This window comes from Myotis myotis, unplaced genomic scaffold, assembly GCF_014108235.1.
Source record: "Myotis myotis isolate mMyoMyo1 unplaced genomic scaffold, mMyoMyo1.p scaffold_m19_p_9, whole genome shotgun sequence".
NCBI lineage: Eukaryota > Metazoa > Chordata > Mammalia > Chiroptera > Vespertilionidae > Myotis > Myotis myotis.
In genome coordinates, this window is record NW_023416401.1 from 5,190,812 (window position 1) to 5,215,566 (window position 24,755).

The window sequence follows — 24,755 nt, forward strand, 5'->3', positions numbered from 1 at the left end:
GAACGTCAGTTTATTAGAAAACCAGCAACCAGTCCTGGCCTTTTAACCTTAAGTCCCACCTGAGTTTGCTTGAGGGGAATTTTCAGGAGTGAAATATGTTGCTATTTGGCTACTGTTTACCCGGATAGCAAATGGACCAGATGTCTAGCACATTAATGGATTTTGCAACTCAATACATTTTTATGAAATGAATGAACAGTGAAAAGCTGTGGACAGACCAGACGGGTTGAAGCAGCACAGGGCTAAATGGCAGGAGGAGCCTCACAGATGTTTACTATTGGAAAGACCGAGATTAAAAAGTAATTTGACATTTTCTTTCGCTCAATAGGCATTCATTAGTCTCGGGGCACCAGCAGGTATACATTCGAGAACTTATTTCATGAACAGGCCTCAGCCGGGCACTTGACTATTGAATGTTGACACACACAGGAAAAACCAACCAAGCAATCAACTCCACGGGCTGAGTGAGGGCTGCTGGACTTTAACTCCTTGATTGGAGGTGTTACTACCGCAGCGAGCTGACCTGCAAGATGGATCAAAGGCTAGAAGTTACGATGATTGCCTTTTAAAAGGTAAGTGCTATTCTGAATTGCATAGTTTGCACTCCCAACTGGAAGCGACAGCATGGATTCATGGGTTCTGCCTTGGTCGCTGCTCGCCGCCTCTTGCCTCGTGGTGTCTGGCCTGGTAAGAAAACAATTAGAACAATCTGGGCAGTTGATAACAATTGCTAAAGAAAAATGTGTCCGCTTTCTGTTTTTTATGAATGTTGACGTGTTAATGGAATGAGCGAGCGTTTCCTTTTGGCGAGCAGGGGCGGGCGGGGTCTGGGGAGTCAGAGGCATGGACACAAAGCTGGGTTTCTCTCTGTTTCTTTGTTATGTAACAAGTTTTCTTCTGATCTGATGGGGAATGGGAAACGGGAAAATCATTGCATTTCTATTGCTCAATGACATCAGATGGCTGACCCCCAGGGGAGGCGCGGATGCAGTGAATGGTGGCTGCCAGGGCGCTGTGCATGCTTAGGGAGTCGGGCAACATGGGCTTTCTCGGCCGCTTCCTCATGAAGGAGGCCGGTCCTTCTGAGTGAAGGGCAGTTTGTACCACCCACCGCCCAGCCCGAGGTTGTAAGTGAAGTTCCAAATGCTTGGGGGAGCCTCTAGCTGTCCTTGAAAATAACAGTTGTGATAATAGGCTAATGTTCTGTGAACGGCAACGAGAGCGCCGGGAACAAGAGAAACCACTGGATGCCTTAAAACTGCAGTCATGACAAAATGCACAAGTTGTTTTAGTAGAAATGCTTGCATCTGTCTGTATGTGTGGCCAAAGCGTGAGACCCCACAGTGCTTGTTACTATCAGTGAGGACAGAAATCACCCAACGAACTCATTCCCACTGCTGACCAGAGGCTCCAGATGAATCTAGAAGTTAGATACGGAAACTGTATTTACATAAAAGTGTACCTTACATGTGGGTGACACTTCGTTATAGTTTAAAAAGTGCTTTCATGTGACATCATGGAACTCTCACAATACCCTGCAAAGCAGATGTGACGGGATTTAACCGAGTGTCAGGAAGGGGAACTGCCTTCCTAGTAGTTGGTGGAATCAGAACGATAACCTGGATCAGTGCTGGCGAACTTATGACACGCGTGTCAGAGGTGACATGCGAACTCATTTTTTGGGTTGACTTTTCTTTGTTAAATGGCATTTAAATATATAAAATAAATATAAAAAATATAAGTCTTTGTTTTACTATGGTTGCAAAGATCAAAACATTTCTATATGTGACACGGCACCAGAGTTAAGTTAGGGTTTTTCAAAATGCTGACACGCCGAGCTCAAAAGGTTCGCCGTCACTGACCTAGATCAACCATCTATCGGCCCTGTGAGCTTTTTTACTAGATGACACTAGGCATTTCTCAGGGTTACCTAATTTTCCCACCGATGTGGTCTAGGTCTCATTTGGTTGCTTCTATCTTCAGAAGTTTGTTTGTTTTTAATAACAATGCTATCTACACCCATAGACTTTTTTCTTAACCATTTGGCATTGTCTTTGAAGGCAGTCTTGAGTGAAATAGGAAAATAAGCCATGAATAATGAAGTCTTCACTAAAATTTCTTTTTAAAGGATTGTTATAAATTATGATAATATTTCACTGTTGGGAATAAAGTTTAGGGTTTTCAAACATGACTCCATGAACTCTTTGGAAATTTATGATAAAAGTGAACACATTTCAGGGCTGGAGTCCTATGTTCTGCCTTCTCTTCAATCTGTGAAGTTGGTTTCTTGTTTCTTTCATTTAACAGGAAGTTTTAAAAAAATATATATTTTTTATTGATTTCAGAGAGAAAGGAAGAGGGAGAGAGAGAAATATCAATGATGAGAGAATCATGGATGGGCTGCCTACTACACGCTCCCTACTGGGGATCGAGCCCGAAACCTGGGCATGTGCCCTGACCGGGAATTGAACCGTAACCTCCTGGTTCATAGGTCGACGCTCAGCCACTGAGCAACGCCGGCCTGGCAGGAAGTTTTATTTTTTTTATATGAAATGGGAAGACCCTTTCGTCAGAAAGTCATCTTAGTCTCCAGTTTAACTGTTTTAGATAAGTGTCAGAAAGTAATTTATAGTATTGATGGCTAGATATAAATTGGAACCCAGAAGACCATTAAATCATGGGCATCATAATAATATCTTCTTTTATGTGTTTGTTTCTCAGCCAACTCCAGAAAATTTTGGTGCGTGTATTTGGAGATTTGCTCTAAGTTAAATGAAAAGGAAGTTATGTGTGTACTAGAACAGCAGAACAAGAACTTGGGAACATTTAATGCTAAGTACATGCATAATTGCATTGAACTTTGATCAAATACTGCCTTCTCTTGATTCATTGAGGAGCGTTTTATTTCCTGGTCCAGTGTTCTACGTACCCAGCAGAAAAACAGATGGAGGAATAAGAGAGGCCAAACACAGTGACTGACACTCAGACATCCATAAATGCTTGCTATTATTAATTTTGCTATTTTGTGTCAGATCAGATGAACATCCTATTCAGTTGTACACTGAGATATTTGGCCATGTTATTCACCCCTTTGCAATTTAAAAGATAAGTTTAAATTTAAGTTAGGGATTTTGCTTGAGAGTTCCAAGATATGCTATTGCAAAGAATATACATACATGGGTAGATGGAACGGGTTTGACCAAATTTTTTTTTTAAAAAACATATTTTATTGATTTTTTACAGAGAGGAAGAGAGAGGGATAGAGAGTTAGAAACATCGATCAGCTGCCTCCTGCACACTCCCTACTGGGGATGTGCCCGCAACCAAGGTACATGCCCTTGACTGGAATTGAACCTGGGACCCTTCAGTCCATAGGCTGATGCTCTATCCACTTAGCCAAACCAGTTAGGGCTGGTTTGACCAAATTTAAACATTTGCTTTCTATTTCATCTATTCTGCTATTTGGTCTTCCAAATTAAGTTTAATATTATATGAAGTAATGAATTTCTCATTCTTGAAGTCATTAGGGATTCAAGGGACACAAATAGGACAGGAGCATATATGCAAAAGCTCCATAGCATCAAGCCTGGTTCATGAGAGATTCTCAACCAATCAAACAATCAATCAATGTGTATGTATTAATTCAGAACCAAGTAATCACTCATCTGATTAGAATCTTGCTCACTTCTAATTCAATAATTGATAAAGATTTCTTCTTTCATAAACATAATGTTCAATGTGTCTTTCTTTATTTCAGTTAAAGATATAGATGGTGGAATTGACCAGGATATATTTGATATCAATGAAGGTTTGTGGTTTTTTTTTTTTTACATCTTTTATTAAGTGAGGAGTTTGAACAAATTTGCTGACATGAATTTTTATCTTTCCTCTTAGCTTTGGGACTGGATCTTTTTGAGGGAGACATCAGACTTGATGGGGTGAGTTGAAACAATGCAAGGAAGACTCTTCTATTAATCACTAGAAGCTAAAAAACAGAATATCTGAGGATGATTGGCAAGCATAGGCTTAGTTAAGCCCAATTATCTCTATGTGCACAGAATCACAGTGACACATTTGTTCAATGAATACATTATACTGCAAGGAACTCATAAAACAGTGTCTTCATGATCTGTTACTCAGATTTCTGTGTGGGTAACGCCGCAATCACTCACCAGGGGTGCCTCGGTCTTGTTGATGTTTTTGATTTTCATTATTGGAACAATATTTTCATTTTTAAATAGAATCTCACTGATCCAATGTAGTTGAATCAAATTTAAACTAAACTTCTACATTTTCAGTGAATCAGGCCTTTTACCATAAGAGAGAGATTCTGTGACTTCTACCCTGACAGCTAAAAGTAGTGTTGCCAGGTAGAGGTCCCCCCAAACTGCACGGAGACTCCCCTCTTCGTGAAGTTCTTACTACACCTTCACCCCCTGCTGTTGAATAAGGAAAAAATCCAAGAGTCTCCTTTGCTTCTTCCTTTTCCCTCACCCCACCATCCAATCCATCAGCAAGTTCTGTCATTGCTATCTCCAACCTATACCTCAAAGAATCTACTTTTCTCGTAACTTGTCTTACTATTTCAAATACCGCCCTTCTCTAAGGGAAAAACTCAATGACCTTATTTCACTTCCTGGCTTGAAGCGTCAACAGCTTCCTATTGCTTTTAGAATAATATCCAAATTTACCCATAGTCTTCAAGACCTCGCCTAATTTAACTCCTGCCTAGTTCTCTTCTCATTTCTTCTCTTCTTCCCTCCCCTCCCTGTCCTCCTCTTTTATCTCATTTCTTTTCTGTCCTAACAAATCATACCAAGCATATTGCCCGAAACCATCTTCCCAAGGTTCCTTTCAATCCTGGCTCCTTCTTACCATTCCTATTCCACCTTAAACGTCCTCCTTTCGAAGAGGTCTGGCCTGGCCTCTTATCTAACATACTCGCCCATCCCTTTACTTTTACCCTCACCCCCCTTTTTTATTTCCTTCATTACAAGTAAATGCAGCGGTTTAATCTTAATTTGTTTCCATACATCCTACTTGTTTCTTTCGCTAGATATTAGCTCCGTGAAGGTAAAGACCTTGGCAGTTCTGTTACCAGCGAACCCCTATTCCCTAGAGCAGCGTTCATTCCGTTGACTGGATGAAGGCATGGACGAAATTAGTTCTTTACTATAAAAATTTCAAATTGTTTAAAATTTTTAAAAATGTTGCCCCAGTTCATGTAACTTTTTCTGACTTTGTGAGATCAAGGCTATTGAGGTTTTGCTATCACTTCCCTCTTGTATTTTTATAATCTCTTGTATAGGAAACTAGTTTATAAGTCTACCAATATTTACAGTTCAGTTTTATAACAATAATTCTTTACACGGTTTTGCATGACTTCTTCTTTAACTCTATAAACAAAATTAGTGAGAGGAATTTCCTCCTAGAAACTTTGTCTTAATATGACAAAAGCAGAGGTACACACACGGGCACATGTGTGCGTACACACAGTTTGTTTAGACTGGCTGAAAGAGCTTAAAGCTTCATTTATTGCTAGATTAACTATTGGTTGTTTCATAGGTTTTTGCCTGATTCATTTAATTACCTTTTTCGTATTTATGTTTTACAGGTACAAGATAGAAATTCCATCATTGGAGAAAACTATAGATGGCCGCAGACCATCCCATATGTCCTAGAAGATAGCTTGGGTTAGTATACACCTTGGAGTGTCCATAACTATTGTATCTTCCTGAAAGGATTTGATGACCGTATTGCTAAGGGCATGCAATTATGGTTTTTATTTTTATTTATTTATTCTTAGTTTTTAAAATATATTTTATTGATTTTTTACAGAGAGGAAGGGAGAGGGATAGAGAGAGAGAGTCAGAAACATCGATGAGAGAGAAACATTGATCAGCTGCCTCCTGCATACTCCCTACTGGGTATGTGTCCATAACCAAGGTACATGCCCTTGATTGGAATCGAACCTGGGACCCTTGAGCCCGCAGGCCGACGCTCTATCCACTGAGCCAAACTGGTTAGGGCATGCAATTATGGTTTTTAACAGTGTTTCGTTTGTTGCTTTCTATAAGTATGTAAAGTTACTTAAAAAAATAAGCAAAGTGGACAATAAAAAGAACCTAAGTGACTTTGTCTGAAATATTTGTTGAGCTTTAGACAATAAAGGAATTAATTTAACCAACGTTTATGGAGTGCCTCCTCTGTGCTGGATTATTCCATTCTAGGGACATAAAGATTAGGGAGCTAGTCTTTATTGTGAAGCAGTGGTTTCCCATATGTTCGATTTACATATGGGTAAAAACCAAAACAACCAAACAAATAAAACTCTAGGAATTGGTATTGCTTTACCAACGTTTCATTTTGCCAAGTCAGGAGCTTAAACAAAAACCCACTGTCTTTTATCATCCCCCTTTCATAAAAGGAATAGTGTTTTAATAGTAAAAAGTTAGAAAAATCTAATCCAAAGCCAAGGATAGCTTTTCTATAGAAGAAATTTAATTGTAATGGCCCACTCTAAAACATGGTCTTTCTTTTATTTTTTAATATATTTTTATTGATTTCAGAGATAAAGGGAGAGAGATAGATAGAAACATCAATGATGAGAGGGAATCATTGATTGGCTGCCTCCTGCACGCCCCACATTGGGTACCGAGCCAGTAACCCGGGCATGAGCCCTGACGAGGAATCAAACCATGACCTCCTGGTTCATAAGTCGACGACCAACCACTGAGTCATGCCAACGGGCTGATCCTCATTTTTTTCATGGACTAGTGAAAATGATATCACTGATCAGCATCCATTTAGAAACTGCTGTTTGGGAAACTTTTCCTTAAAGACCATACATGTCAGTGGATATTCAGACAAACCAAAAACTAATTACACTAGAGTGGAATAGTTGTAATGATTAGTCATATGTTCAGAGAGCTATGTGAGCCACCTACATACAAAGGCATGAACATTAGGGAACAGGTGGCACTAAGCAGCAGGGATGAGTGAAGGTTGTGCCAGTTGTACGCCATTCACAGGTCCTGGGGAGGGGGGACACGAGAGATGGACATTGAGTTTGCATTCTGTTTATCAAGAGACATTCATTTCTTTGCACGAAGTGCTATTCACCCACCACGACAGCACCGGCAGCATTTCCCAGGAAGGGTGCCCTAGGCACATGTGCAAAGGCACGGGGAAGGGAAAACAACAGCCCTGAGCTGGAATGTAGATTGGCGGTAAGGAGATAATGAGGTTGGACAGGTAGGCGGGTCTGGATTGGGAAAGTCTATACTGATGATAACGTGGAACCACCAAAAGTTTTGGTGGAAGAAGATTGCTACCACTTGGTGACAGTTTAGAAATGTATTACTGATGGGGCAATAAGAAAGGGGGAGATCAGCTGGGAGACTGTGGGAGATATTTAGGGAACAACCAAAGAGTTTTTGAGCCAAGATTCTCTAAGTAAGGGTAGACAAGAATGGATACATCTAAGACATGTGGAGGTGATTGTTAGATTTAGTGATTGACAGCAAGAGGTAAAAAAGGTGGGCCCAGGTAAAGGGATGCTAATGTTCAGGATTTACCCAACTTGATGAATCGTAGCACCTTTAACAAGAGTAAGGAATGTGTGTTAAAGTGGGTGGGCTAGAGAAGTGTGGTGGAAATTAGTTTTTGGAATGCAGAATTTGAAACGCTTCAGGCTCACTGTGGTAGAGATATAGCATGGAAAGTGTTGGTGGATAGCCTGGTCACTCAAGATAGAAAATAAATAAGCGAGTCAGAAAGATAAATATCACGTGATCTCACTCATTTGTGGAATATAACGAACAACATAAACTGATGAACAAAAACAGATCCAGAGACAGAGAAGCAACGATCAGACGGTCAAACCTCAGAGGGAAGGTAGGGGAGGGTGGGGGTAAGGGGGAGAGATCAACCAAAGGACTTATATGCTAGCATCTAGGCCTAACCAATGGACACAGACAACAGGAGGGTGAGGGCCTGAGTGGGGGGTGTGGGGGGTAATGTGAGGATAAGGACACATATGTAATAACTTTAATCAATAAAAAATTTTTAAAAAAAATATTTGGGAGTTATTTGGATGTAGGAAAAGGTTGAAGCTGTGGGCATGAGTGAGCATCTTTCATGGTGCCTTGCATATAACAGGTACTCCATAGATAGTGGATCTGATTGAATGACCCAAGAAGGTGGTATTGAGTGAGATGGCCAAGGATGAAATTCAGCCCGGGGGAGCAACTTTTAGGAATTGGTATAGATAGAAATATGGGGTGAAATAAGGGGCCTGAAGAGTAATCCAATACTTGCATATGAGGCAGCAGGTCCTTGAAGAAGGTAGTTTTGTCCCATGTCATTTCGTTTTAATGTTGATGAGATGACGTAGGGATCTAATGCTTGTTTATGTTAATGAGCTACGTATTTTTGTTTGTTTTCTTCCCTCAGAAATGAATGCTAAGGGAGTTATCCTCAATGCATTTGAACGCTATCGCTTAAAAACATGCATTGACTTCAAGCCTTGGACCGGAGAAACGAACTATATATCAGTGTTCAAGGGCAGTGGGTACGTGAAGAGTGCTCTCTGGGGGTGTTAATGAGAACTGTGTGGCTGGGACATTATATCACAGCAATTGCCCTAGGGCCCAGCGGTTCTCAACCTGTGGGTCGCGACCCCTTCGGCGGTCGAACGACCCTTTCACAGGGGTCGCCTAAGACCATCCTGCATATCAGATATTTACATTACGATTCATAACAGTAGCAACATTACAGTTATGAAGTAGCAACGAAAATAATGTTATGGTTGGGTCACAACACGAGGAACTGTATTTAAAGGGCCAGAAGGTTGAGAACCACTGCTAGGCCCTGACCTTGAGGGAGGTTGGGGCTTCCTTCCCTGGTTTTTGGAGAGTAAAAGACAGCTGGAGCTAGTTTTTCTAGCCATAAAAATAATATTTTCATACATGCAAGCAGTCTGCCAATCTTTATTTTTTATTTTTTAGATAAGGAGGGTGGGATTGTATGGCATCTGTCTCACAACGTTGTGAACTTCAGCTACTTCTTATGTTCCTTCAAGTAAAACACGACTGTGTGTGTGTGTGTGTGTGTGTGTGTGTGTGTGTGTGTGTGTATATTTCAATTTATTTTTACCTAATGACTCTTACTGCCTGAGTTAAGAAGGTGACAGTGTTATTTGCTTGGAGCGCAGCTATTCTGAGTGGCTGCTGTACCTATAAGACCCTAATGAATGGTCACCGGCATAGCCAGGACCATCAGAAACACCTGGACATTTCCAGGAAAAATCAGGATGAGGCTGACGTGGGATGACTTGCTCCTACGTTCTCTTTGGTGTCAGGGCAAGTTCCCCAAAGATCACCTGGTGCGGAACATGGTTCCTAGCTCACCAGGGTTCTGGGAGAAGCGGCTTGCGCTCAGATCCCTCCATTGTGAAGGGTCCGGGTGGCTAAGCAGGTTGGGAATTAGGGATCTTGACCTGAGACCTCCACCTGCATCGTTATAACACCCTCTCCCCTTTCTCCTGTAAACCCCCTGTAAGCTGCTGGTCTTCGGTGGGAAACAGGCGCGTTGGGAAGCAAAGCCTCTCCATCGGGGAAAACTGTGACAGAATAGCAACGATTCAGCACGAGTTCCTCCACGCCCTGGGGTTCTGGCACGAGCAGTCGCGCTCTGACCGGGATGACTACGTCAGCATAATGTGGGACAGAATTCAATCAGGTATATTTCTCTCGTTTTCTTACACTTTCAGGTAGTTAAGGACTGAGTTCTACGCATTGTGCCCTCTCCTGCCATCTGTGCCAACTGCACCCGGTAGGAAAACGCTGCTGTTTTGATGTCTGACTTCATTTAGCTCGAACTCAGTGTGAGTTGAAGTGGATGAAGGTTGTTGGGGCACAGCAATAGCCCTTAAGTTGGACATGATCTCAGAAACGAATGTTTCCTAAAGCACGTGTTATGGAGCCCTGTTCACCAACATGCTCACGGGTGTTGAGTGAAAAGGGATCCGTGGTCACATGAGTCTGGGAAATCCTAGGTTAAGAGAAACGAAACGAACAGTCATTACACTGCTGTGCTGTTCAGAGTCTTTGTTAGATGAACATGAATTGTAAGTCTCGGAGGCAGGAGCGTTTCCTAAAGTGGCGTAATTCCTGGTCTTTCTGTGTTTTCCTTTTGTGGAGCATTTGGATTTACTGATCCATGGCACCCACACTGGGGAACACTGCAGTAGTTGGGCAGCCTGAACATCTGTGACTTTGTGTTCCAACTCTGGAAGGTTTTCACACCAGGTCTGGCCAGAGCTCCCGCTCTTCACCTTTTCCCACCATGACATTCACTCACCTGTCCTGGCTCTGTAGGTTGGGGTGGGTGTGGGGGGCGGGGGAAACAGCATTGCTGTCCTGTGGGGCACTGTGCTGAGGCCTATGACATCATAATCTTTTTAAAAAAGATATTTTTATTGATTTCAAAGAGGGCGGGAGAAGGAGAGAGAGAAACATCAATGATGAGAGAGAATCATTGATCAGCTGACTCCTGTGTGCCTCCTACTGGGGATCAAGCCTACAACCAGAGTGGGGATCAAGCCTACAACCTGGGCATGTGCTCTGACCGGGAATCGATCCGTGACCTCCCAGTTCATAGGTCAACCCCTGAGCCACGCTGTCCTGGCTGCATCATAATCTTAATACCACAGCTCCCGCTCCTTCCCACGCCCTCTCCCCGTGTCCTGATCTCAACTAGGCAAGGCACAGCAGAGACTAGAAGATTCCACAGCAAGAGACGTGCTCACCTTCCTCCATGGCCGCATTCTTTAGGATTCCTGAAGTCTCGCTGTTGGCGGAAACTTCTGTCTAGACTTGACAACACATGTATGTGCTTTGGACAGCAGATCTACCCCATCGTGCCCACAAAATCATTTGATCTCAAGTTGCAATCCGTTGCCTGTAGGCGATGTTAAGCAGCTTGGTATCTTCTCTAAACGTATTCATTTAAGAAACAGCTACGCGTATTCCAGGAACCACGAAACCCCTGACTATGGGAATCCTTTCTGGTGACTCTGCATTATAATCCCCAGGCCCCATCCCACCGCACCTCGCAAGTCCTTACTTTCACCTCCACCCGCTGCGATGCCCCGCCCTCCCATCACCGCCTGCCAATGAACCTGCCTGCTTCCACAGCACCTTCTAGAACCCTCCTTTCCATGCACAGTTCTTGGAACCGTGGGCCCAATGCTAATAGCTAACTTTGGGTTGTAATGAAAACTTAGATCCGTTCAGCACGATGGCTGCTATCCCAATTCTCAGCGTGAATACTGCATTCTCAGACAGGATGCGCGAAACTCCCCTGAAATCATGTAGAGCACTTATAGCAAAGGTTGCAGTGTGTTTATTCCAGTCTCCATTCCTAAACTAACAGCATTCTGAGTAAAATCAATGGAATTCTGTGAACATCAAGTAATTAAAATTTTTTTTTAAATTTACCATTCAGGCAAAGAGAACAATTTTAACACCTACGATGACAAAGTCTCGGACGCTCTGAATGTCCCCTATGATTACACGTCAGTCATGCACTACAGCAAGACCGCCTTCCGAAATGGGACGGAGCCCACGATTGTAACGAGGATCCCGGACTTCATGGACGTCATCGGCCAGCGCATGGACTTCAGCGACTCTGACCTCCTCAAGCTGAACCGGCTGTACAACTGCTGTATGTGACCGCACTCTAGTGACTTCTGTGTCTCTGCTCCGCGGGGGGGAAATGACCTTCGGTGCCATTTTGCTGAGCATTACCGAGTTCTCGGAAATGATAAAAGCTTGATTTTTTTTAAAGCACCCAAATCCCAATCCATAATCTGGAGGCGGCATTTTGCTTCTCACACAGGCTGGCTTTCCGATGTAAAAATAAACCGGGTCTTGACGGATCATGCCCCACGCAGGTTCCTGACCCGTCACTAATGCGAATGTGGACCAGTTTGATCTTCCAAACTCTTTTCAGCCCGAAGGAGGCGCACAGCCATCATGTAAACGGGCCCAGATAGTCTGGGGGCTGCTTCGTAACCTGAAGAAGGAGAGGCGTGTAGACTCGGGTGCGGTCATCAGATAGCTTCACGAAAAGACTTGGGCCAGGCAGGCAGTGTATTCAGACCCTCAGAGCTGGCCATGTCTTGGTCCGGCAGACATCCAGGCATCTGCGAGCCCCCACCACCCGGGCCCAGGAGGCGCCTCCTTTATTTATTTATTTATTTAATTTTTAAATATATTTTTATTGATTTTTCAGAGAGGAAGGGAGAGGGAGAGAGAGACACACACACCAATGATGAGAGAGAATCACCGATTGCCTGCCTCTGCATGCCCCGCTGGGGATCGAGCACGGAGCCCAGGCATGTGCCCTTGACTGGAATTGAACCCTGGACCCTTCAGTCCGCAGGCCAACGCTCTATCCACTGAGCCAAACCTGCTAGGGCCGAGGCGCCTCCTTTAATGCCCTCCTGGCATCCCTAGGACTTCTGTGATAAGCTCCATTTTTTTTAAAAAAAATATTTTTTTATTGATTTCAAGAGAGAAGAAAGAGGGAGAGGGAGAAACATCAATGATGAGAGAGAATCGTTAATGGGCTGCCCCCTGCACACCCCCTAGTGGGGATGAGCCCGAAACCTGGGCATGTGCCCTGACTGGGAACCCAACGGGGACCTCGTGATTCATAGGTCCACGCTCAACCACTGGCGGGACTGAGCTCTATTTCTATTGCTTAGATTATCATGATGTGTGAGTGTCAGTAATTGTTCTTTGCTTTCGTAGCCTCTTCCTTGAGCTTCATGGACTCGTGCAGCTTCGAGCTGGAAAACGTGTGCGGTATGATTCAAGGCTCAGGCGACAGTGCCGACTGGCAGCGGCTTTCCCGGGTGCCCGGGGGGCCAGAGAGCGACCACTCCAACATGGGCCAGTGCGCAGGTACCCGGAGGGAGGGCGTCCAGCCTTGTCCTTTGCTAGGAAAGACTGGGATCTTCTCTCTCTAACTCCCACCTGATTATTCACGAGAGCCCACAGGTTGCTACCACGCAATCAGCTCTGTGCCATGAGGACATAGCTCACTCTCTGCTTGTGGTCTGAGCTGGCTCTACTTCCCGAGTCTGAGCTGGGCTCTGCGAAGCCTGTACCCCCTCATCTGGGCACCCACACAGGAGCGGTGGTCTCTCCTGGGGGACCCCATCTTTGGAGTGAACTGTTTCCTAGAAGCTTGTAGGACGTAAGCGGCTTGCGAGGGAACAGCACTGGGCTGTGCAGTAGTCAGCGTCAGGATTTCAGCTGGCTGTGACTGCATGCTGCTATTACAAAAAATACTTCAAGGTAGAAAGTGCAAGTTATTTAATTTTTATTCACATAAGTAGATTTTTCTATTATAATTTTCTTTTGAGTTAAATGGGCTTTTTTTGGGGGGGGGCCACAAGTACCAATTTTTCATTTATTTGCTCATTTCTGTCAGCAAATCTGTAAAAGTAGACCTCAGAGCCCAGAGGCACTGCTTGCAGCTCAGCTGGTCTAGGCGGGGAGTGGGCCTCCAGGGTGAAAGGCTCCCCCTTTTCGGGGTGGGTGGGTAGGATTGGGGAGAGACAGGTGTTTTTTAAGGGTACAAACTTGCAACGAGTAGTTAATAAGCCCTGGAGAGCTAATGTGCAGCCCAATGAATATGGACAACAATATTGTATTATCATCATCAAGCTTGCTAAAAGGCTAGAACTTAATTATTCCAACCACTAGGAAGCAATGATTATTAGGTAACATGACACAGGTGCTGGGTATCGCTACAATGGCAATCCGTTGTACACATACCTATTACAATACATAAACGTATCCATTAATAGGTCATGCACCTCACATTTACACAATGCTATGTGTTGAATATATTTTAATAAAAATATTTTTCATTTTATTTATGCATTTCACTAGTAAATACATTTTTATTGATTCCAGAGAGGAAGGGAGAGGGAGAGAGAGAGATAGAAACATCAATGATGAGAGGGAACCACTGATCGGCTGCCTCCTGCATGCCTCCTGCTGGGGATCAAGCCTGCCATCTGGGAATCGAACCAGAACCTCCTGGTTCATAGGATGACGCTCAAGCCTTGCAGATTTGGATAGTGGATAGTAGTCCTACCTAGGCCAGAAGGAACAGGGAAGAAAAGGAGGGGGGGGGGGGGGGAGAGAGAGAGAGAGAGAGAGAGACTAGGTCTGGTAGGTGACACATTTTTCCATTTTTGAAAGCTAGCATTTACAGAAAGGACACGGAGTCCTGATGCTGTCTCTCTCCTAAACGTCCTGCTCCTGGGACCTGTCCACACCCCGCACACCGCGGGGAGCCAGGGGAACTCGGGTCCCACAGACACGCGGCCCAGACCCAGCCGCTCTCTCTCACGTGGGCTGTTTCCCTGTCCCAGGCGCCGGCTTCTTCATGCACTTTGACAGCAGCGCTGTGAACGCGGGGGCCGCGGCCACGCTGGAGAGCAGGACCCTGTACCCCAAGCGAGGCTTTCAGTGCCTGCAGTTCTTCCTGTACAACAGCGGGGGTGCCGGTGACCAGCTGAACATTTACATCCGCGAGTATTCTGCAGGCGCCCCGAACGGAACCGTGGTCCTGGTGGAGGAAATAAAAGGTACCAGGCCCGCACCCTCACTGTGGGGGTCCGAGGGCGGCGAGCTTCACGCTGCTCAGTGTGCCACCTGCCAGCGGGCAGGGCTCGGGGTCACGGCCCTGCAGCTCAGCAGCCGCTCCGCCCGGGGCTGTGCTGTGGGAAGGAGAGGGTCCTGAGAAACCGGAGCTCAGTGTCCCGCACGGAGGAGGCCAGTTCTTGGCCAGGAATGGGAGCCAGCTTGGGCAGAATGGGAAGCGTCCCCTGCCAGGTGTGGCTGAGCCGTGGCCTGGACGAGGGAGGGGCTGGCCTCAGCCGGGTGGGACCTGTCCCTGGGCGCCTCTCGGGGTCTCACTGGGCTTGTCCACGAAGCTGGGGCTTTGGCTGTCTCACTTCTTCCCACATCGGACTGGAAAGGGGACTCTCGCTCTAATTTCTAGCTGACCAGGAAGTCCCGCTGAAGGGTTCTGATGTTAGGACTGGGTTAATGGAACGTCCGGAGCAATTCCTCTGTGGGGTGAGGGCAACGCCATGGTGGGCACCCACCGTCATTCCAATCACGAGCAGAGGGGCATGCCGATCCCCTGTGAAAGCCGAGGGTCTCAATCTCACGCTCACATATACACATACCACACACTGTACACATGCCTTATATGTAAGTATATATAATACAATATACAGCACATATACACTGAGTGGCCAGATTATTATGACCACCTGACGTTTGTAGGCAAATTGGCTATAATTTCGTGCTGAAGTTGCTAGAGGGCCAGACTATTATAAGCATCTGAATAGCACAACATACCTAAGTATCGTTGCTGATCAACTTCATCCTATCATGTTGATGGCGTATCCCAATGGAGATGGCTTCTTCCAACAAGACAGTGCGCCATGACGGTTCTCATATTGTGCAGGAGTGGTTTCAAGAACATGAGGGAGACTTTACCTTGCTTAGGTGGCCCCCACAATCACCAGATCTCAATCCAATTGAGAATTTGTGGGACAAAGTTAAAAGAGCCATCAGGTAGCTGGTTCCACAACCATCAAATCTCACAGAACTGGACAGTGCTATTCATCAGGCTTGGTGTCAATTCCTCGCATCACCTTTCAACATCTCCTGGAGTGAATGCCAAGAAGACTTGCCGCAGTATTGAAGGCAAAAGGTGGCCCAAAGAAGTACTGATGGGGTGGTCATAATAATCTGGCCACTCAGTGTATAAGATACAGATATGCCTTTCCATTAGCAACCTGTGCTGTTATCACTGGTATATAATAGCACAAAAGATACTTAAAAACTTGTTCAGGAGTCCAGAGTTTATTAATTTTTTAAATATATTTTTTATTGTTGACTAGAGGTCCGGTTCACAAATTTGTGCATGGGTGGGGTCCCTCAGCCTGGCCAGCGATCAGGCCAATCAGAGCAGCAGGAGGTTGGCTGGGGGGAGGGGCCACAGGAGGTTGGCTGTGGGAGTGCACTGACCACGAAGGGGCAGCTCCTGCATTGAGCATCTGCCCCCTGGTGGTCAGTGTGCATTATAGTGACCGGTGGACCAGTCATTAAGTCGTTTGGTCATTCGATTGCATAGGCTTTTATATATATAGATAGTATTACAGATACCTTCCATTTCCCCCTTTACCTCCCAGCCTCTACCCACACCTCCCCCAGGTCTTCACTACCCTACTGCCTGTGTCCATGGGCTATGCATATAAGTATAAAAGTTCTTTGGTTGATCTCTTCTAGGAGTGCAGAATTTAAATAGGTAGTACTATAATAATAAAGTGGAAGCTCTTGTGAAAGGTTTTTGCTCAATCTAGAGTCCATCCATGGAAGATGGCATTTTCTGTAATTTGGACACTTCTAAGTTATTTTCAAGCAATTGTGTTTCTCATTAAGTGCCAATATATTTAAATCTCAAATTGTTGTGTTAATTATGAGTTTCACATAAATTGAGCTGTTCTCTCCCTGGGGGCTTCTGAAAAAATGTAAATGTATTGTTTCTTATTTGGGTATGTGATATAGGAAAATAAGACAGGATGGCCTAGCCATGCGGCCAGCCGGGGGTGGGGGAAACAGTGGAGGGGGCGTGCAGTTGGGGAGAGAGGAGATGGTATAAAATATTAGATAAGTATTTATAATGTTGAGTCACTGGTATGATTAAGGAGTAAAGTGTAGGATGTGGGCTTTGTAGGGTTTGGTGCAGTCCTGTTTAACACTGCTGAAAAGTTGGTTGAAAATGTCCCATGTAAAGGAAGTGTTCCAAGCAGAGTATAAGTATATTAAACGAGACTTTGGTTGAGTATCACAGGAATCATGGGTACAAGTGTAAAATACTGGGCTTGCTTGACCGTTTAATTAACATAGAATTAACACAGAATGACAGGTCACCCCTAGGTAGGGCATGGAGTTCTCATGAGCTTGATGCCGCTGTTTGCTCACCCATCTCTGGGAAAGGGTAACCTGTCTGAGAAACAACTAGATAAACATACGAATATTACAGAGAGGAGTCCGATCCCACAGAAATATCTGGAAGTAAAAGGACGGGGGCTGGAGGAGTGGGAAAGCCATACCTTGGACCTGTGGGAACCGTAGTCCTAGGATGAACGTTCGTCCGTGAAGGTCAGAACTCCCATGTTGACTTGCATGGGGTCCATTGCCCTTTGTCTTCTGTGCAATAATAATGTGTGTTTTGCAGATATACCCACCGGGAGCTGGCAACTTTACCATGTGACGCTGAAAGTAACCAACAAATTCAGGGTGGTGTTTGGAGGGGTCAGAGGCGCTGGTGCCTCACTGGGTGGCCTGTCCATTGACGACATCAACCTTTCGGAAACACGGTGCCCTCATCACATCTGGCGCATAAGGAATGTCACACAGCTGATTGGCAGCCCCAATGGAACTCTCTATAGCCCTCCATTTTACTCTCCTAAAGGTTATGCCTTTCAGATTTCCTTGATTCTAAGCCAGCCGACTAATGCAGGGATATATTTCCACTTGATCTCTGGAGCCAATGATGATCAATTAGAGTGGCCGTGTCCTTGGCAACAAGCCACGATGACACTCCTGGACCAAAACCCTGACATTCGACGGCGTATGTCGAACCAGCGGAGTGTAACTACAGACCCACTTCTGACCACGGGTTCGTGACTCCTTTTCTTTACGGCTCACACCAGGTCCTTGCTCGTGGAGGGGCGGGTGACTTGGGAATGAGAGGCTGCACAGCCAGGCACCTAGGGGGTTCTGAGCCAGATCTGAGGAGCAGAAGGTCAAAGGGGGAAGAGTTTCCACAGCTGTGGACAGTCTCCCGGGCAGGAGAGCGTCAGGGACGTCCGCAGGGAAGCCGGCAGACAGAGACGACAGTGACTGTATTCCTGGGAACTGATGGCCATTCCTGAATTCCCAGTGTTGGGCCAGGAATGCTGGTTTTAGAGTCTGACATGCCTGGATGAAAATCCGAGGTTTGCTCTCGTTAGCTAAGCAAGTAGGTACAGCAACCACAGGGATTTGTTGTGAGAATCACTCCAGACCAGGCACCGAAGTTTGCGGAAAGGCCTGGTGTGAGGAGGCGCCCAGTGTTGGTCTCCTAGTCCGTGCTACCCTGATATTGCCCCTGGGATCACCAAAACCAAGGCAGCTCTTGGAAGGGGCGTGGCTTTTGTTCAGAAGGCAGAGGAGCAGATGCTGTGGAGTGTCGGGAAGGGGGGGAGTGGATTACACCTTTTTATGGAGTTCTGGAGGATTTGCCAATGGGGATGTTTCCCGCACCTTCCAGTCTCAAAAAGGAGCAGAATCCAGAAGGCAATGATCACATTTCTTTTTTTTTTTTTTTTTTAATCCTTGATGGAGGATATGTTTTTATTGATTTTAGGGAGAGAGAGAGAAAAACCCAACAACACATTGATGTGAGTGAGAAACATCGATCTGTTGCCTCCGGTATGCACCTCGGCTGGGATCGAACCCGCAAACCTAGGTATGCGCCTTCACTGAGAATCGATCTCACACCTTTTGGTGTATGGGATGATGCGCCAACCAACCAAGCCACGTGGTCAGGGTACAATGACCACATTTTTCATTTTAATAATCCTTTGCCACCTGGGAACCCAATAAAGGGGCACACGGAATTATGGCCAGGTGAATGTTATTGCCAAACCTGAATTCTATACACGAAAACAATGGACTTATATGACATAGGGGGGGAAATAATATCCACAAAAGACTGTAGGGAGGTGATGCTCAGAATTTCTTCCCTTTTTAAAAAAAATATTCCTCCCTGAATGACGCTGACAGTGGCTCCGGGTTGGGTGGCCGCCACCTTTCCCCAGAGCAGTCTCTCTCTCTGGCTTCTACTCTTGAAGGACTCAGCTGGTAGGTGAGCCAGTCGGTTAAGATAAATGGTTCTGCGCTAGTATTGAAAACTCCATCAGCAGCAAACTGGTTTAACCCAGTTAACAGGCCGATCTACAACTCAGAAGGTCATGAGGAATGACTGTCCCGGGCAGTGGGCCTCTGTGCTGGTCAGTCAGTACAGATCTGACTCCCCACCTGGGACACTTCCTGTACCCTCCACTGGCGGCCCGGAGCGTGGTCCTCCCTACTGGGCAGCCTCATTTCCTCGGGGCATAGAAATGGACACACTCCAGCGACTTGCAGGGGATGCATCACAGGTCAAGGGCGCCATTTAATCACTTGGAGCTCCATCCTAGTTGGGTTTCATGTTGCCTGTTGTTTCCTACCACCAAGAGCTGAGCGGATGCTAAACACAGCCCCTTCATACGAATTGCTTTTGCAGGTGACGATGGCAAAAGCTATTTCTGGGACAGGCCTTCCAAAGTGGGGGAAGTGGACTTTTTCCCGAACGGAACTCAGTTCAGAAGAGGTCGGGGCGCTGGAACCAGTGCCTTCATCACCCACGAGCGGCTGAAGAGCAGAGACTTCATCAAAGGAGACGATGTTTACATCCTACTGACCGTGGAAGGTATGGCGATGAGCATAGTGCCATCTAAGCTACTTCTGTCATTGTTGCAGCCATGGCTGATGTACTGTGTTCTTGCAGGTTCTACTTTTAGGCATATTAACTAGGGATGTGGGAGGAAATGGGCCCGGGTGGAATTTTTTGTTTGTTTGGTATGAATCATTAACAATAGGAAACTAATTGAATTGGAAACAGTGAGGCTTCCAGGATAAAGGTTTTAATTACCACTACATGGAGCAATAGTAAAAGACTTTAGGCCGGAAAACTTTAGAAGCTAAAGTGGGGGATGGGTAGGGTCTGGGAGGAGAGGGGTAAAGTGAACGGGGAGGAAGGGAGACATCTGTAATACTATTGACAATAAAAAATACATATATTAAAAAAAAGAGGTAAGTCAAAGTATAGCCATTATAGTCTAGGATTATAGTCTAGACTATAGACTAGAATTATAGTCTAGGATTCCAGAAATAAAAATGTCACACAAGCACATGAAGTTAAATTTAAAATGAATTATATTTATTGTCTTTTTCAAATATACAGGGTGTCCCCTCCAAAATCTGTACACACTTTAACAGCTGATAGCTCCATTTTGAAAATGAAATATATCTTAATAAACACTGCCTTTATAATTATTCAAAGTGCATGTATACATTTTTCTGGGAACACACACACACACACACACACACATTTTGGCAGTAATAATCTATCATCTTTTAAAGTTTCTTACCTATGGCAGCCAAAGAACACATTTTCCAGGAATACTGGTGGTTTCTATGTTTTACGTGGTAGGATTTTAACTCATTTACAACTGAAGACCCACCTGCATCTCAGTAAATCAGAATCTTGTTTGTGGTGAAAAGGGGTGCAGGGGAACCCATGGCATTTTTATTACACTGTCAATTGGAGTCAATCTAAATGATACTGCTTGGAAAAAGTTTTCAGGGAAATTTGTGCCGAGGGAGGAGAGGCGACATAAAATGATTCCTCCCGCGACTAGTCACAGGTTCATCAGTTCCATCCGACCCTGTGTGGACAGGAAGCCACGGGAAACACCCCCGGACAGCACCCTGGTTGCCAGGGGCCCTGTTGTCTTTCACCAAAAATCCGCCAACTGCCCATGAAACAAGAGAGCCGAGGCTTTGGGCAGGCCCCTCAGCTGCCTTGGGACCTGCTCTTTGGTTTCCTTGTCTGTCCCTTGAGGGTTGGTCCTGGAAAAAAATAACCAATGGGGCCCCTTAAAAAAGGAGTCGGAGCTGCCACACGGAGAAAGTGCCATAGTGTTCGAATTAGGCCTCACCTCTGGAATGTCAGCCCAGGGCAAAGGCACCTCTGGGCTGGGCCTACAGCAGCCTGTGTCCAAAGAGCTGTTTGCAGAGATAACAAGAGGCAGGTATGATGATTGTGGGATTGACAAGTAAAACGTCCTTTAGAATAAACACCGCTAGGTTACGTCATCTGCCCAATAGAAATGCCTTCCTTCCATTGACAGAACCCCCCCACCCCACCCGTTCTCACCCGCACCCCTTGCTTTTGTCTCCTCATCAAAGCCCAGTTGCTTGGGCTTCTGCAGGAACTCTTCTCCCCCAAGAGCTGATCTCAAGCAAACGCTATGGCCTCTCACTGTGAACGGCCCCTCATTCTTAGGTGAACGGCCACCATGCCACGGGCCCCTGGAGTTCAGGCAAGCCCAGGCCCAGGGAGCACGGGGGTCAGTGGTAGCCCCGAAGGTGGCCCCGCTTTCCTTTGTGTTAGATTTCAACCTGCCCCTGTACCAGCTCCCTGTCTGAGGATATTGCTGGACTACGCTGCAACAGTACCTGAATCTCTCACCAACCCGAAACCCAATCATCTATTTTGAAATTTAAAAGTCAAATACTTGTTAAAGCAAAACCTGATTTCCACCCCTGCTCTCCGCCCTTAGACATATCCCACCTGAATACCACCTCCCCGCAGCCGGTCCCCACGGCCGGCATTCCCACCGCCAGCACCACCACCGCCCGCACCACCACCGCCCGCATCCCTGACCTCTGCGTGAAGTTCACCTGTGAGAACGACGGCGTCTGCACCGTCCGGGATGGCAAAGCTGAGTGCAGGTGAGGGGTCCCTGGGCCAGACCTCCCCCGTCCTCTGTCTGAAACCCTATCATTCCCACTACGTACGACTAAATACTGATATCTCACATGAGTGAAATCAGTTCATGCCCATCTCAAAACCAGTCAGAGGATATTTATTTTTTGCTCTTTATTTGGGACTTTGGGTAGTCATAAGAACAATAACATTACTTATGAAAAAGATAGCACATGAGCCTGGCCGGTGTGGCTCAGTGGTTGAGCGTCAACCTAGGAACCAAAAGGTCATGGTTTGATTCCCAGTCAGGGCACATGCCCCGGTTGTGGGCTTGATCTCCAGTAGGGGGCGAGCAGGAGGCAGCTGATTGATGATGTTTCTGTCTCTCTAACCCTCTCTCTCTAAAAAAATCAATAAAAAACAGCACATTATGTTCTTATTGTCTGAAAAAGTCCTCATGAGTGACATATCTGAAGTCCCCACAAGAGTCTGATGTGGTCAGTGTACGTGCCCCATTAAGTAGGTGGAGATACTTAAGTTTTGGGAAGAGCTTGGCCAGGGTGTAGAGCTGGGAGGCAAGGGACTAGGACCCTCAGAACTAAATTTTCTCCATTCCCCACGCTCCTTCCTTCCCCCTCGGAGCTGCTGTTTTGAGAACCAGACCAGACGTCATTCCAGGCTCCCTTCTGCGTCCCCACCGACCCCCTCTAGTCCAGAGTGAAATGTCCCCAAGGTCAAGGACCTGGATGTTGACACACACCTTTCATGGCGAAGATGCTCAGATTTATTTATTTTAGTTTTTAATTTCAGAGAGGAAGGGAGAGGGAGAGAGAGAGAGAGAGAGCTAGAAACATCAATGATGAGAGAGAACCGATGATCAGCTGCCTTCTACACCCCCCACACTGGGGATAGAGCCCGTAACCCGGGCATGTGCCCTGCCCAGGAATCGAACCATGACCTCCTGGCTCATAGGTCCACGCTCATCCACTGAGCCACGGGCAGAAGATGCTCGATTTAAACGCCAACTCCTAACAGAGCATGCTCTGGCCGCGCAGGTGCCCGTCGGGGGAAGACTGGTGGTACATGGGGGAGCGGTGTGAAAAGAGGGGCTCCACGCGGGACACCATCGTCATCGCGGTGTCTTCCACGGCCGCCGTGTTTGGGGCGATGCTGGTGGTCACCCTGGTCAGCGTCTACTGCACCCGGAAGCGCTACCGCCAGAAGATGGGCTCCAACGCAGCGGACGTGCCTGTGGAAAATGTGAGTTGAGTCTGAGATTTGGTTGTTCAAGCCTATTAGTGAACTCATATGCGGAAGAATGAAGGCTTTTTAAATATACTTGAAAAGTGCTTCTCCTTCTTCCCTATGCTGGGGACCACTGCCTGGAGACCTCGTGTTTTTGTGACCTTCGCTATGAATCAACGGCTCTTCTTCTTTTTTTAAAAAATATTATTTATTTTTAATTTTTTTAATTGTTGAAAGTATTACATATATGTCCCCCTTCCCCCATTGACCTCTCCCAGCCCCCCGCCCCCACTCGAGGCCCTCGCCCCCAGTGTCTGTGTCCACGGGCTCTGCTTATGTGCATGCAGGTCCTTTGGTTGATCTCTAACCCTCCCGCCCTGCCTTCCCTCTGAGGTTGGACAGTCTGTTCGATGCTTCTGTGTCTCTGGATCTATTTTTGAATCAGCGGTTCTTAAACTGGGACCCGCGGAGGCTTTGGCGGGGAAGGGGCGGGGGCTTGTTCTCTTCCTAGAATTGTGTCCCTGCTGGAAGGCACAGCCGACCCTGCCTGAGTTCCCCTCCGGGAAGGGGAGCGGCGGCCAATAGGTTTTCCTGTGAAAAACCTGTGAGTGACGGCTGAGCTCAGGCTTGTGGGAAGGGGTGCAGGTGCATCGGGGGCCCTTCTATGGAAGAAGGCTCCGGTTCTGGCTTCTTGTGCGGTAACTACCTGTATGGCCAGTTCCCACCTGGAGGGTTGAAGTCTTGCCTCAGACTCTTGACAACCCCCGGGCTCGGGCCGGTTCCTGGGAAGCAGGCTCAGGTGGGTGTTGGTCCGAGGGAGGCTGAGCGGACATGCTCCCGGGAGCACCTGGCCCAGAGTGAGGGCAGCTGGGCTGAGTGAGGGGCGGTGGGGCTGTGATGTAGTTACAGTGATGACCAGAACGCTGAGTCGAGGTGCTTTCCTGGGGTCCTGTCTCAAGTCACTGAAGAATGAACTCCGTGGACCAGGAGTTAAGTAAAAGTTTATTACCAGCAGATGCAGACTCCCTGCAGGGGAGGGGCCCCCATAATGGGCTGCCCGGGAAAGCCTTGTAGTGCAGGGTACACATTTGCTATACCTGCTCTATGCTACCTGTGTCGTTGCTTGATTGACTCCCTCAATTGTTCTTGCCCAGCAGCGGACCTAACTTTCCCTGTTTCTGTGTGTCCTTTCTCTGTTCCTGTGCTGGACTTTCCTTGTTTCTGTGTGTCTTTTCTCTGTTCCTGTGCTGGACTTTCCCTGTTTCTGTGTTATTTCTCTGTTCCTGTGCTGGACTTTCCCTGTTTCTATGTGTCCTTTCTCTGTTCCTGTGCTGGACTTGCCCTGTTTCTGTGTGTTCGTACACCTTGTTGCTGCAGACCCACCCTTGCCTCCCGCTGGAGTCCAGAGACATTCTATTATTTCTGCGTGGTTGGCCCCTGTGGTCAGGCTGCTCAAGCTGCCGTGTCTGCCCTGCCTACGTCCCACCTGCCTTTGTTTCCACTGGACCCTGCCTTGTCTGCCTGCGTTTCAAGTTAACTCTCTCAGCAGCTGAGGGCTCAGCCCCCCTCAACCTCTGGAGCTGGGATGGCCCCTTAGATGTGTCCCGAATGGAGGCAAGGGGGGGTACTCACAGCATCAATAGCCATTGGATTGGGGCTGCCCCCCAAGAAGAGTGAAAAATCGGGCAAGTGTGTTTTGGGGGTAGCACATGTCCTGCATGGGAGCCTTTGTGTTAAAGGGCAGGACTGAGCAATGGGCCCAGCATCCACTATGCACCCCAATAATAGAGAGCACAGAGTTTCATATGCAGATTCATATTCTCACAAAA

At 46.5% G+C, this 24,755-nt stretch overlaps 1 protein-coding gene across 1 annotated transcript; it reads left to right on the plus strand.

The window, feature by feature from the left end:
* Positions 1-624: 624 nt before the first annotated feature.
* MEP1B (meprin A subunit beta) lies at positions 625-22,950 on the plus strand. Its single transcript, XM_036322649.1, has 14 exons — positions 625-687; positions 2,722-2,740; positions 3,758-3,808; positions 3,895-3,938; positions 5,615-5,693; positions 8,455-8,572; positions 9,563-9,741; positions 11,509-11,727; positions 12,819-12,971; positions 14,456-14,671; positions 17,341-17,784; positions 19,435-19,620; positions 21,536-21,707; positions 22,737-22,950. Exons 1-14 carry the CDS (start codon positions 625-627, stop codon positions 22,948-22,950), a joined length of 2,157 nt encoding a protein of 718 aa, XP_036178542.1.
* The last annotated feature ends 1,805 nt before the right edge of the window (positions 22,951-24,755 follow it).